Source organism: Nestor notabilis, unplaced genomic scaffold, assembly GCF_000696875.1.
Source record: "Nestor notabilis isolate BGI_N333 unplaced genomic scaffold, ASM69687v1 scaffold20009, whole genome shotgun sequence".
Taxonomy (NCBI): Eukaryota; Metazoa; Chordata; class Aves; order Psittaciformes; family Psittacidae; genus Nestor; species Nestor notabilis.
In genome coordinates, this window is record NW_009943526.1 from 15,779 (window position 1) to 30,819 (window position 15,041).

Here is a 15,041-nt window from a genome sequence, read left to right on the forward strand (position 1 = left end):
GAGTGTGGAGCCCCCCAAGCGTAAGAAGAAAGCTGCAAAGGAGCCCAAGGCACCTGTGCAGAAATCAAAGTGTGAAGAGAAGGAGACTTTAACCTGTGAGAAGTGCCCCAGGGTGTTTAACACACGCTGGTACCTGGAGAAGCACATGAACGTCACTCACAGGCGCATGCAGATCTGCGACAAATGTGGGAAGAAATTTGTTCTAGAAAGTGAGCTGTCCCTTCACCAGCAAACAGACTGTGAAAAAAATATCCAGGTAGGTTTGCTCACCTGCTTGCCAGATTTCCAAACCTTCTGTCGTGCCCTGGATACAGCTAGTGGACACTTCAGAGGGGGAAATCTTTTGCGCAGACCAGGTTCTGACCGAGACCTTGTCTCTACGTATCAACACTTTGGTGTCTTCCAAAAGAAGTAGATGGCGGGGAACAGAGTGTACAACTGCCATCTGATTTAGCAGAGTTACTCTTGTGTTTAACTACGAGTTGGGGAAAACACAAAGCTACTAATGTCAGACTCAAGAAACAAGTGACGTCCTTTGACAGGATAAACCCTCCTCCTTCAGGTGCTGAGCACCTGCAGCTATGGCTAGCTTTAATGGTCACAGTGTTTCAGTGGCCTGAAACTCAGTCACAGAGTGTGGCCAGGTAAGATTTCAAAGGGAGAGTGGAATTCTGGCACTTTGCTGGTATTGGAATTGGAATTTCGTGACATACCAGGCAAGCAGGTGAGAAAGAAAGTGGTGAAGTCAGGATGTGAACTGGTGTTCAAATGGAAACCCTGCTGAGCTAATTGCCCACAGGTAATTGACAGTAGGTGTTCATGTGTGCATTTGGCAGCGTATGAATTCAGTGACTCAATCTGTTCCTGAGTCTGCCCTTTTCCCAGTGTAAAAAAAGCTCCGTAAATCTCACTGCTAATATAAAGATCTCTGGTCTTTCTCACCAGAAGATTTGCAGCTTTTAATTGAACACAACAATGGAAGCCTGTGTTGTAATAGAACCATTTTAAAGTTTTAAGTTGTGGAAAGAGCTTCAGAGTTTCTGATTCATCTGTGGTTTGTACTTTGCTCGTAGGCATCCGTGTTCTCATGTAACTGGGGGCACTGTTGTTTTATCTGCTGATTGGAACGTGCTTGCTTTGCCTTGTTAAACTCAGCACAGCATTGCCATCTCCTTCTGAAACGATCCCACTGCCAGCATGAAGCTCAGTTTCCGTGCAGCTGAAATGCTGGGAGTTTGCAGGGCAGCGAGTTCTTTGTCTGCCCAATGAGTTTTACCAGCAAGATTTAAGATTTTGTTTGTTTGCTTCAATGCTGAACTGAATTGGGATTCAATTCCCACTGCGTGGGAGACAGTTGAAGTATCTATTGCAGTTTCTGTTTGCTGTAAGACTCAAATGCAGCTCTCTATAACACTCTGCTATTTTTCCTTATGTTTCAGCTCAGAGGAGGAAGACTGAAGGAAGGAGTAGAATATAAGATAATGAGTCTTGAGCCTAGTTAGCAAAATACATCAACATTGCAGTATGTCCTTGCAGGTTTTGAAATGAATACTTCACAAGCGTAGGGTAGCAGAGAACATTGAAATGCAGATTCCAGCAGTGCCCTATCATCCAGGTGGCTCTTTCACAGCATAAAATCTTTAGACTTGAAGCAGGAATTCATGAATATTTGGAACATGTGGCAGAGGATGGAGAAGGAGCCCTTAATCCATGCAGCGAAGGGGTTACATTCCTATGCCCCAAAGTGATAGGAGAAGAAGAAATTGTAGCAATTGTCTTTTCATACCCAATACAAGTAGAATCAGGTCTAGAAACCTTCCCAAAGATTTCTAGTGCCAGAAGCACTGCTGGTCCTCTTCAAGTTCCCACTGTAAGCATGTATTCAGCAATTCTTTTTGTCTCTCCTGACATTTGCAATGTGGTTCCCAGCTGCCTGCTCATTTGGCTTTATCACACGTGGCAAAAGGAGTAAGGGGATATGAACATTTTACGTTAACGTAGGGTGTAATATGTCACGGGGCATATAGAGCTTTGTTTAGGAGAAAGAAATGGTTTCATTATGTAAGTGGTAATTGAACTGATACGAACGTGAGTGGCTCCTCTCGATACTTTTCACCTAACTGATGGGATATATCTGTTTTTCCAGGTAATTTCTGGGTTTCATCCTTTCAAAATGAGCACCTTCACAGAATTTCTGTTGTCACCTTAGCCTCCCTCTGTAGTCACTCTGTGTTCTACATTACTTGCTGCTGACCATCAATTAAATTGTACACTGACCAATCCAAGGGTTTGCTTACCTTAAATCAAAGCTTTTTGATCATTTCTTAGCATTGTTTTACTCTCCAGGATTTCTTTTTTCCCTCAAAGGGCTACAGTTTGTTCCTCACATGCCTCCACGTAGGTACTTTTAGATGCAGAGTCTCTCCTTGGCGGCAGCATGGTGAGTGGGGTACCAGGGTTTCCAAGCCTGCAGAGATTGAAGCACTGTAGAAGAGGCATAACTTGGCTGTGCAGAGAAGAAACGACTCGAGTTGGCAGAAGGCACAGTATTTGCAGTGAACAGCAGGCAGCTCTCCTTACCTTGAGGGAAGGAGGGTGAGAGGGAGGCACAAAACTGGAGATGCACCAAAAACCCCACCACCCAACATGAAATAAGAAGCCACAGTTGCTTTCTCTTCACATCAGAGATGAAGATGACTCGGTGCCCTCACGTCTTGTCTGCTGCCAAGCTTTACAACTCAGGTATGCTGCAGTTTTCAAAGTGGTACAAGGATTTTTTTGTCAAGTCTTTAGCCAGAACCAACTACTGGGGGGAAAAGAGACATGTGAGAGCCTGTGGATCCTGCTCATCACTGACCTTCTGGACGTATCAGAGGAGGTGTGGGAAGAGATTCAAACGTCGTTTGCACAATGTCCATTTAGACCTACAGTGCTACTGATCCATATAAATGAAGAGTCAGAACACCAAAGACGGAGGTGACAACTTGCTTTGCTGTGTGAGCCATGTGCCACGCTCTCCACGTGGTCAAGAGCTGCAAGAGGGAAGCTGCCTTCTGTATAGAGCTAAAAGGAGATGAGAGAGCTCCGACTAGTTCCTAAGGTGTTGGAGGGGTCACAGTGCTCCTGTGAAAGACAGAGCTGGACGTGCAGATGGGTTTAAAGGTGGCAACGTGGTGGTGTTGGCCTCCTCCACCTCTGTTGGCTTCTTCCCACACGAGGCTTGCTCCCACAGCAGCAGCATCAGTGCCTGTGAAGTTGTCTTCTCTGTGTCAGCTCCTTGGGGGCTGCATCCAGCTGTATATGCTGTTGGGTTTGGGAAATAAGCTCGTGCAGTGGCTGTAGTGCTCTTCAGGTGGCACCACCATGCCGTGTGTTAACATCCTCTCCAATCCTGCTCCATCTGGCTTTTCTTAGTGTGATTGTTTCAAGTCTGAAACAATAAATGTAAGCTTAATCTGAGACAGTACACAGCATTTTGACTTGGTTTGGGCTTCTTTTTGTCACGCAAGAGGAAGATCCGTGCCTTAACTCCACTGACTTGAATTACTGAGTCTTTCTAATTGAGAATTCCTTCTGTTTGTCCCATTCATTCAGTGCGTTTCCTGTAATAAGTCATTCAAGAAGCTCTGGTCCCTCCATGAACACATCAAGATTGTCCACGGATATGCAGAAAAGAAATTCTCTTGTGAGATATGTGAAAAGAAGTTCTACACCATGGCCCACGTGCGGAAACATATGGTTGGTGAGTTATTGATCAGTGCTTCTGCTGGTTCTGCCTCATAGTCATAGACTAGTCAGGGTTGGGAAGGACCTTAAGATCATCCAGTTCCAAGCCCCTGCCATGGGAGGGGACACCTTCCACTGGACATTGTTGCCCAAGGGTCTGACCAACCTGCCCTTGAACACTGCCAGGGATGGGGCAGGCACAGCTTCTCTGGGCACCCTGTGCCAGCGCCTCAGCACCCTCACAGGGAACAGCTTCTGCCTTAGATCCAACCTGAACTTCCCCTGGTTCAGTTTGAACCCATCACCCCTTGTGGTTCTTAACTCCTAATTGGTGCTTTGTAGAGAAAAATAGGCAGCTTCAGTTGTCTGAGCTTTATCCTCAGCAAGTTCAGGTCTGTCGTACTGGGCAGCAGGCAAAATCTGTGTGCATCTGTGGGTATATACTTGGAAGCTGTTCAGTAGTGAGCACTTTGCTGCTCAGAGCTGGAGGAAAACAAATGGTTCAAGAAAAGTTTGCATTGGAATGACCCTCTCTAATGTATTGTTGTGTTGCAGCACACACAAAGGACATGCCATTTACATGTGAAACCTGTGGGAAATCATTCAAACGCAGTATGTCTCTCAAAGTACATTCCCTACAGCATTCTGGAGAGAAACCTTTCAGATGTGAGGTGAGGCAGCAACTGGTGACACGTGTAGGTACGGTAGCAGGAAGGTACAAACTTAGTAACCCTGCCAGTGGGGGCTGTAGGTGGAAACTGAATTGACTGGCTTGGAACTGAGGTGCAGTTGCATTAAATTGGGGAAGCTCTGTGGAGAGCACAGCAGAGATGCAGCCATTCAACCTGAGATGCCTTTGGTTTGCTTCTACTGCTGGCTCGCATGTTTTTCCTCAATGAGTACACCCTACAGCAGGATTTGAATCCTGTGTTCCCTCAGTGTTCATAGCAAAGCCTAATGCAAATGCCATTAATCCTCCCTGTCCTGCCCAGTTCCTTGAAACAGATGGCAGTGAAAAAACAAATTACTGCTGGATTTTCACTTGTGGGAAGAACTCTTGTCCTCGCTGCAAAGGGTGACCTCTTGGGATCTAAGACTCTGAATTTGCATCTCTTAAACCACGTCTGTGTTGGGCTGAGGGAGAGGATCTCCCTGATGATCACGGGCTTTTGCCATTGTCATTTTATGCCTGCCCTGGGGAAGGAGACGGAATGGGGCAGACTAACCCAGTCATGTGTCTGGGGCAGATAATGTCTCAGTCATCTTATGGGGATGCTTGTGAGTCTCACATGATGGAGGCAGAGGGGGTGCAGAGCCCTTCCTGTTTCCAGGGCAGGTCTGGTGCTCACCCTCCCTACCGAGTGGGGCACAACCCCGGCCAGACACCGAGTAGCAGTGGTGGTTGTGCAGCCACACTCATCCTGGGGATAAGGCTCCTTAGGGATGGAATTGCCTCATACCAATAAATAAGAGCTGTAAAGCCAGGGCCGGAGAGCTGCTGGTGGCTTTGCTGGGTGAGCAGAGTCCTCTAGTGGAGGCTTGATGTAGTCCAGCAAAGCTGCAAAACCTCCGAATGACACCTTAAGCCAACAGAAGCACTTTTCTGTTGGCATAACCCTGTCCCTGCTGCCAGCAGTTGTCAGCTAAAGGTTGTGCCTGTTCCATGCTCCTTGCCAAGGCTCCTGTGCCAGAGACCTCTTAGCACAGCCCGTATCCTACTGGCTACATCATTTGAACCCTGTGTTTGTGTGAGGGTCTCTGTGTGTACTCGTTCAGGTATTTTAACACAGTAAATTCAAAGTGCTGTCCCCTGACTGCCTCTCCTCCTGCTGTGTGATGCCTGAGTATCATGGGTCGCTGTTTCTCTGTTGCAGAACTGTGATGAGAGGTTTCAGTACAAGTACCAGCTGCGTTCTCACATGAGCATCCACATTGGGCACAAACAGTTCATGTGCCAGTGGTGTGGCAAAGACTTCAACATGAAGCAGTACTTTGATGAGCACATGAAAACACACACTGGTAAGAACTACTCAAGGAAAAGCACGAGTACCTCCAGGACCAACTTTCCTGTACTTCCAGTTGTATTTGCCTTTCTTGGAATTGGGGATCAAAACTGCTCTCCAGCCTAGAAAATCAGACAGGAGAGGTTCATACATTATCTTACTGTTAAATCCATAGTCCTGTGATTCACTGTGGGGGAAAATGAGAGCTTGGGCTTACTTCCTTCTTACTGTGGTCTGAGGGAACCCCTTGCCAAAGCCTTGTAGAAGATTCTCATGCATCAAAATCCAAAGGTGAGAGAGGATTTCATAAAGGCTGAGGGCTGCTGTGGAGCAGCTGTGCCTGTTTGCTGAGGGCAGCAGTGACAGTAGCTTTTGTGGGCTGCAGTTTGTTTGCATAGATGTGCTGAAGGGTAAGTATTAGCAGATGTTCTGTGCCTGATTGCTCTATCTGTGCTCGCAGGAGAGAAGCCCTTTATCTGTGAAATCTGTGGGAAGAGCTTCACCAGCCGCCCAAACATGAAGAGGCACCGCAGAACTCACACGGGGGAGAAGCCCTACCCGTGCGACGTGTGTGGCCAGCGATTTCGCTTCTCCAACATGCTCAAGGCACACAAGGAGAAGTGCTTCCGTGTCACCAGCCCCGTCAACGTCTCAGCTGCTGTCCAGATCCCACTGTCCACAACTTCTCCTGCCACCACCGTCCCTGCTGTAGTGAACACACCAACCACCCCAACTCCGCCTATCAGCCTGAACCCAGCCAGCACGCTGCCTCCGCGCCCCATTCCCCACCCCTATTCACACCTTCACCTACACCCTCATCCTCACCATCCCCATCACCTCCCGGTGCCCCCGGTCCCTCATTTACCCCCTCCCCCAGCTCTTTTTAAGAGTGAGCCTTTAAACCACAGAGGCCAGAGTGAGGACAACTTTCTGCGGCACCTGGCAGAAAAGAACAGTTCAGCACAGCACCACTAACATCTCTGCTTCCCGCCAGCTCTTTCCCCATTTTATGCACATGGAAACATGCCCTCGTGGGAGTACAAGAGGGTTAGTTGGTGAGGATCGTTGTCTTTCTCTTAGCCCCAGCACATGGTCCTGATTTTGGCCCTTGAATCAGTTACCAACTGAGGAAATCCTGTTCCGGATCAGCAGCGCTCCTTGAACCTGGGACCCAACAGGACAAAACCCCGTTTGCTTGCGTTTTACTGGTGACTTTTCTAAATTCCAGCTAGTGAGACTTGTGGGATTTTCTAATTTCCTATCAGCTGAGGAGGTATGCTTGCTTTTATATCCCGGCCGCCTCCTCAAAGAGGAGACAGGCCTGGTTTTCCTTTGTACTAATCGGAAAGGCTGTGAGATTAATACAGAGCATTAATTGTATCACTGTGTATGGTAATGGATTCTTTTCAGCTTTTGGGGCCGGCTATGGAGTGAGCCAGCCACATATCACAGTATATTTGAGCATTATAAAGAAAGACACAAAAATGTCTTGTTTGTGTAGCTCTCCTAACACACTCTTTATTTTACTACAGAAATTATTTTAGAGGGTTTTGTATAGACCTATTTAGTAGTCTGTTTCTAAAATGAAATGTATTTCAATAAGCGGTGTAATTTTTTCAGTGTAGCTGGACCTATGTTGTATAATAGATAAATTTTTATAATCATCAAAATGTGATTCTTAAAAAGATGCATATAGCTTCTAGAGTTAAAGTTATTCTTACAACCATACGACTTAAAAGGTGCTTCAGAGAAGAAAGGAACCCAAAAGGTCTCTGGCAAGGTTGCCTCCAAAGTGAGGGTGATTTAAAGGACTTTAATTTATTTTAGTAGGGCTTTTTTCTTTCTCTTTTTAAACCTTATGTTTCCCTTTTTATAGTTTTGGGCAAGGACATTGGGATAGACCAAATTCCCACTGCACAGGTTTTCTTGGGAGGTAGGAGATGGGTTAGAAAAGGAGCCCCTTACACGTAGGGACCCGCTACTTTGGCAATAGAGAGTCACAAGAGAAGGGGAGATGTGACAGCAGAGAGGACATCGAGTACCTCAAGTCAGCCAAGCATCTTCCCTCTTGAGGAGAGCCGGGTTTAGTGGCTTTTCATGGTATGATTTTAAGTTGGGGATCACATCCAATGCTGCTCTTCAGATTGCTTTTTGGAATTCCTGGAGTTGTTAGGAGAGGGGAATGAAGGGAGATCATAAAATGGGGTGTTTCTGGCTGCTTGATTGTAAGAGTGAGAAGAGAAGTTTGAATGAGACGATGGTGTTTCAGTTGCATCGTTCAGAAAATGCTGGTAGCACTGTAAGTACCATGTGAAGCTCTATCCCATAAGTGTAATGTGCATAAAATGATGGGATGGTTTCTAGGGGTCGTAGTCATGGCAAAGCCAAGTTTTACAGTTGTAGGATAGGAAACTTTGAATTGTAGCATGTCACTGTTTCATAATCCCGGGAGGCAATGAGGGGGAAATGACAGGTTTAGTGCAGGGATGGTGGGCTGGAATGCCAAATGTATCTGTTTTAACCAGTGAGTAGCTGTTATTTTTCAGGTTTGTATTTCTCTTCAGCTAAAACTAAATATAGCAGCATTATGCAATCTAGGAACTTGTTGCCACCTTCACTGAAGACAGAGGCCCAAGGCAATGTACTGTAAGTCCTCTTTTCCTTAAAATTCCTACTTTTCCGTGCTGCTTCTTGAATTAAAACCCACCAAACTGTACATCCAGAGATCCTCACAGGCCAGATGTCAAACTTGTTCTGCTTGGTAATGAACCGGGGGGTTGTGGCCGATGGGATTCTTCCTGGTGTTACTTCCTCACGGTTAATGCTATGAAGTGTTTTGAAACACCAGGTCCTCTGTTGAGAATTAGCTCCTTGGGTGATGTTCTGTTCTTCACTATTTTCCACCACCTTATCATTCATGTTGGGGTTTTTTTCCATAACAAGCATAGGAAATTTTAGGACCTAGAAAGGGCAATTTGTGCCCAACAAACCTCCTCAGTCTTGACTGAGCTGAAACCCCTGAAAAATAAAGCAATGGGGTTTTCTAAATGTTTTCTCTATCATATTTATAGACACCCTCTTACCTTCTAAAAGCAAAAGCCAGTTATGGAACTGAATTCCCACTCATGGTGATGATGACTGTTGTATTTACTGTGGCTGGTCCGCCCCGGGGGTTCTATGCATTCCACGTCACCTTTGCAACCTACATTTCTGTTGTGCCACTATTTTCTGGTCAGGCCTGTTATGAACTGATTTTTAAATGCTAAAAAAGGAAAATAATAATAATAATAATCATCATCTTGGTAAATGGATTGTATTCCAGTTTTGCAAACTGATTTTTCTGCTCAATAAATTTCCAGTATTAGGCTGCTATTCAGAATTCCAAAATCTGAGACAGTTTTGTTCTATGATTTAGTTCACAGCAATGATATACTTTGTATTTTCTTTTCCTTCTGAGACTTCCCAACTTCCTTTCTGTGGAAGAAGATTAAACTATGGAGCCCACTTAATAGTCTGTCAGGATGTGACATGATGTCAACAGATTCTCCTCATTATCTGGGGCAAACATAGCGAGAGCTGACAATCCTGGGCTAAATGTGTTGCAGTGTGATAGCTTAGAAAGTCCTTGCTTCAGCAAGAAAAGGAAAATGGGCTTTACAAAAGGCAGAGGAAATTCAAGGAGGAGATTTGCTGTGGCTTCTGCTTAAACGTGCATTGCTCTGCACACCTCTTGTGCAACGCTGTGGAACGTGTTCCAGTGTGTTTCTGACTTTCTGCTCATGTTGACAAACTAAGCACGATGCTTTGTATCAGCTTGTCTGTATTGAGTAATTAACGGGGTTGGTTTGTGGTGTTCAAATGCTTCCTTCAGGAAGAGCAAAGTCAAATCACACCAACTGTACCTCTTTGTCAGGGACTGCAGCGACAGGACGAGGGTGATGGGTTCAGACTGAAACAGGGGAAGTTCAGGTTGGAGATGAGGAAGTTCTTCCCTGTGAGGGTGCTGAGGTGCTGGCACAGGGTGCCCAGAGAAGTGGGAAATGCCCCATCCCTGGCAGTGTTCTAGGCCAGGTTGGACAGAGCCTTGGGTGACATGATCTAGAGTGAGGTGTCCCTGCCCATGGCAGGGGGTTGGAACTGGATCATCTTAAGGTCTTTTCCAACCCATCCCATTCTATGAACTTCGAGTTTGGTTTGAATGTTTCTGGAAAGTGGGACTAAATTCTCCTTTAATTTTAGCCCCAAAGGATCCTAAAACTTTACAGCAAAGTTTTACTGAGTTTGACCACTGCATTTTTAAGGGGGGAAATCAGCAGAAGTGAATACAACCAGGCGGGCAGAATCCCAAGATGAGCAGTTTAAAGGAGCATCTTTTCTGGAGAACCTTAAACTCCTGGTCCACCAGACAGTGCCTTATCCTTGCTGAAGGCATCAGCTTGTTTGCTGAGTGTGTTACCTCGCACTAACTTACCTGTCTGGATACAGGTGTGGTGATTATTTGATTTGCTGTCTGAATTATTGACTCCTCTATTTACACAGCTCAGATACTTCTTCAATGGCCTAGTTCATCTTCCAGCACCCATCCAATCTTACTGCCACCCACCTTGTATTCCCAACCAAATCTGACATTAAGGGCTTCCGAAAGAGCCCTTTAAGCTGAATTTAGGCTTTTAGATCTGACATTATGGACTTCCTAAAGAGCCCTTTAAGCTGAATTTAGGCTTTTATTACTGGGAAATTAGGTCATATCTCAACAGTGCAGTCCCATCTGCCTGCTCGTGTGATAGCTGTTTTCAATTTGTTGAAGAGAACTCAAAAGATAGTGCTTCCCTTTGACACTCTGTCAGTTTTATTCATATCTCAGCAGTGCAGTCCATCTGCCTGCTCTTGTGATAGCTGTTTTCAATTTATTGAAGAGAACTCAAAAGGTAGTGCTTCCCTTTGACACTCTGTCAGTTTTAGCCAAGTCAGTGACAGACCAAGTTTCCCTCTGAGCTGAAAAGATGAGCATTTTTAGACTACATTTCATTTTGTTGCCTATTTCTTTGCTTTATAACGACCAGTGGTGTGACCATCAGTGGGGTCTAGCACCCTTTCTTGAGGAGTTTGAGATATGTTGTACAGGGCTGTTTCTGTTTGTGCAAAGATTGTGTTCTGTTGGCACTTCTTGGGTTGGTTATTACTTGCAGGGTACATAGGAATGTGCCTTTGAGAATGTGATAAACCAATATGCAACTTGGAGCGAGGCTCTCAAGACCTCTACTAGTACTGTCACCCTTTTCACTCTTGGGACTTGAGCTCAGGGTTGTGGAATGGTTGTTCTCTGGTTTTGTATTGACTAACAGTGTAAGAGGAAACAAAACCATAACGTATAGCTCAATGAGGTGCTTTTTACCCACTAGTAAGGAACATTTCACTTGTAAATGGAAGGTGGATCAAGTTTCTGGGTTGAGTGTGGGTTTGGTCTTCCAAGCTGGGAGACCTGAGAGGTGGTGGAGGTGAATTGAATAAACACCCATTCTCATGACAGTGAACTGGCAGGTTTTCCAGTCTGTTACGTGTTACACTATGATTAAGATACTCTAGAATATGGAAGGCATCCATAGGGATCATTGAGTCCAACTCCTTGCTCCAAACAGGACTGCCTAAAACTAAACCACACGACTAAGAGTGTTGTCCCGACGCTCCTTGAACTCAGCAGGCTTTGTGCCATCAGCGCTTCCCTGCGGAGCCTGTGCCAGGGACCAGCACCCTCTCAGCAAAGAGCCTTTTCCTCATGTCCAATGTGAGTGATTCTTAATGGAAAACAGGACTTTATTTTTATTTCTTGCTGCTTCTGAACTTTGAGCTCTGCTGGTTTCCAGAAGTGCCTGGAAAAGTTCTGTCCTTACCTGCGGAAGACGTTGGAGTTCTTTTGGGGTGTCATTTGGGGGGTGGTTGGTATAATATGTGCTGCTGAGCAGAGAATTCACATAGAGTTTGAGCTTGGGTGTGATCTGCATCCTGCTTAGAAAACTGCAGAACGGATGTGCATGTACTGGTTAGAGCTGACAGCCACATGGCTTTGAAGGGTGATGGCTTTAGTGAGAGGCTGAGTGGCAGCACGTGTTCTGCTGAGTGATTCTAGGTAACCTTATCACACACAGAAACTAGCATCATTAGCCACAACCTCACCAGTTTGGAACTGATAAATACCATCTCTCTTTATACTATACAGTCCATCTTCAAGTATTTCAACAGTAGAAGAAAGGTACATTGAAAATGAATGACTGTAAAGTGCTTTCGCTCTTTTACAGTTGAAATTTGCAAGCAGAAGTGTCACTGTGCAAGTTTTGGCACTGGCATGAAGATTTAAAGAGTCTTTCATAGCACATCACTTGCCAGCTTTCATCAAATTGATTTGCCTTGTATCATAATAGTTATTTCACTCGTATCTTGCAAATGTTTTTGTACTGTTGCAACACTTGCTCTCTTTTGTAGGCTGCTCGTTCCTATCAGTTCAGAGGGAGCATCCTCAGAGGGTGCAGGTGGGGAAGAAGGAACATGTACATGAGAATGAAACTTGGTAATTTGGGGAGGAGATTTAAGGGAAAAGTGGAATGTAACTCAAATTACTTTCAGTGGTTTAGCAGAGAGAAGGCTGTTTTTGAAGTAATCCAACACTAGGAAGTGGTATGGTCTCACTGGCCTTCACAGGTATGAATTAATTCTTCTGGGTTTGTTTTAGCACACTGATCATGCTACAGCTAAATTGCATAATCTATTGTATATATCAGAATCCCAGACTTGTTTGGGTTGAAGGGACCTTAAAGCTCATCCAGCTCCAACCCCTGCACAGGGCAGGGACACCTTCCACTAGAGCAGGTTGCTCCAAGCCCCTGTGTCCAACCTGGCCTTGAACACTTCCAAGACTTGGAGACATGGCAAAAGAATTAAAACCATCCTTAAAAGCATCTGCATTTCCTATAGGTACTAGGAAAAAAGTCCACCTTTGGGTCCACAGATGTCCTTAAACAGAGTTTTATCCTGGCAGCAACAGGAAAACTTGCAGGTTTTCAGCTTCTGATGTAATTCTGACTAAGGAATGAGAGTTACATTCATTTCATGACTGGTTTCTGACCCACCAAGATAATTTCTGCCTGACTTAACCTGTTCCAGTTTACTTAATGCCTGAGCCAAAGTTGGCACCCTCTGATCTCAACAATAATCAGTGTTTTCTGTGGCCAAGGCCACGTTCTCTGTCACATGAGCTGTGCCTTTTCAGTTGGATAAAGACTGGGCTGGGATGTAGTGGTTTGGGGTGGAGGTTTGGATCGCTTTGGGGTCTTTTGCTTCTCAACTGGCCTTTATGGTCCCTGTATTTTATTGACTTTATTTATGCCTTTCTTGCTCTGTTCCTGCCTTTATAGATTGGAATTAGCAAATATCTTCTGATGCAACGTCTTGGAATATTGAGAGTAGCTGCCTTTGTACTGAGTCATAGCCTACATGTATGCACAGAGTGATGTATTTGCAATGTAGGCCATCTCTTTGTGGACTGAGAACTTAAGTACACATGCATTTAGCCAAAGGAGGCTCCCCACGAACAGCAGTTGCTCTTGGTCTTTGCTACCTATCCATGTCTTCCTGATCCCTCCCATTTATGAAACGGGTACGTGTGGTATGTGCGTGCGTTGATAATCTTTATGCTCCGTGGCCTGAGGCTCTTTCCTGTGCATAAGAACTTCAGAACTCAGTTTGAAAATGAGAACTGATGTGAAATCTTCCACCAAAAAGGAACTGCAGCTTTGGGTTGAATTCCCTTTTCTGAAGAACCTGCCCAGCTCCTGGGCAAAGTGTGGAACCAGACCAAAAGTCCCTTGTTGAAGTGCTCTATTAATTATTATCTTTCCCTTGGAGAACTCTGAACAGGGTCACTACTGTTTGTTTTAATGGGCCTACACAGCAGGAGTCGAGTTCCCTCAGTTGTTTTGAACTCGTTTCTGCACAGAGGAGAAACCTCCTAATAACCCTGATGAGTTGAGGATGTCTTCCCATGAACCTGCACGTTCCTGAACTAGGTGTCTGCTGTCCCAAAGGGTCACTGAAGCCATTTGCCTTCAATGGAGCCAGGCTGAGAGCTGGGCTGGGGCAGCTGGAGAAGAGAAGGCTCCTGAAGGGGACACCTTAGAGCAGCTCCAGTGCCTAAAGGGGCTCCAGGAAACCTGGAGAGGGGCTTTGGACAAGGGATGGAGGGACAGGACAAGGGGAATGGCTTGAACCTGCCAGAGGGGAGACTGAGATGAGCTCTGAGGCAGAAGCTCTTCCCTGGGAGGGTGCTGAGGCGCTGGCACAGGGTGCCCAGAGAAGCTGTGGCTGCCCCATCCCTGGCAGTGTTCAAGGGCAGGTTGGACACAGGGGCTTGGAGCAACCTGCTCTAGTGGAAGGTGTCCCTGCCCGGGGCAGGGGTTGGAACTGGAGGAGCTTTAAGGTCCCTTCAACCCAAACCAGGCTGGGGTTCTATGTATCGACCAGTTAGATTGCTGCCTTAAGGGTTGGTAGGGAAATGCCCCATGGATTCCAGGAATGGTGGGATTGGTTGATTTTTCTGATACACCACTGAACGAATGCACTTCCCTAGGATAAAAGGGAGGAATTGAGGGCAAGAATGAAAATCCAATGAGCAGCTTAACGATAGCAAGTAGTCTGTTCAGAGGGAATGCTCTTAAAGCAAAACTACCCGGGAAGAGAAGCCAGTTATTGATCATGTGGGACAGGTAGACCAAGGTGCAGGAATACATCATTGTACGTTGCTGAATAATACAGGAGGCTGCTGCTTTGGGGGGGGGGATGTTCATGTACCACTTCAAAACAGGAGAAATACAAAGATTTCATGGGAATTCTTGTCTGCAGGAAAGCAGGAGGTTCCTCGGGTGAGCTGCAAGAGAATTACAGTTTAGAGTAGAAGATGCAGGAATGAAACCATTGTAAGAGCAGTTGGCTTCAGTCTGGCTGACTTGCTGCTAATGGTGAGGTTACAGCCCTCTGGGAGGGCTCTGGTGATGTTGCTCCTTTCATTCTTCAACCCATCATTCCAAAACCAGTTGTGGAAAGATTCTGGTGGTTTGGGGGGTGTCTGTGGTTTGGGGTTTCTTTTTGTTTGGGGATTTTTTTGGTAGGTTGGTTGCTTTGTTGGTTTGGTCTTTTTTAGTGCAGCAATAGCTCGTTAGTACAGTTTCTTGAGTGCCATGGGAAGGTTGTGAAAGGAGTTATTGCTCCATACGAAAGTCATAACCTAGCATGTTTCTCAGAAATGCACAGCAATGATTTTTC

The 15,041-nt window shown here is 45.6% G+C and overlaps 1 protein-coding gene across 2 annotated transcripts in view; it reads left to right on the forward strand.

Moving 5' to 3' along the window:
* ZNF652 (zinc finger protein 652) overlaps positions 1-7,554 on the forward strand; it is an 8,485-nt gene extending 931 nt beyond the window's left edge. Inside the window, exons 1-5 of one of the 2 annotated variants that reach the window (XM_010021985.1) lie at positions 1-256; positions 3,595-3,742; positions 4,282-4,397; positions 5,601-5,745; positions 6,190-7,554. The exon at positions 1-256 is cut by the window's left edge and continues 851 nt beyond it. In XM_010021985.1, coding sequence (XP_010020287.1) covers positions 1-256; positions 3,595-3,742; positions 4,282-4,397; positions 5,601-5,745; positions 6,190-6,704 — 1,180 coding nt within the window. In that variant the 3' untranslated portion in view covers positions 6,705-7,554. The remainder of the gene's footprint in view (positions 257-3,594; positions 3,743-4,281; positions 4,398-5,600; positions 5,746-6,189) is intronic. The other variant, XM_010021986.1, reaches the window with a different exon arrangement.
* The last annotated feature ends 7,487 nt before the right edge of the window (positions 7,555-15,041 follow it).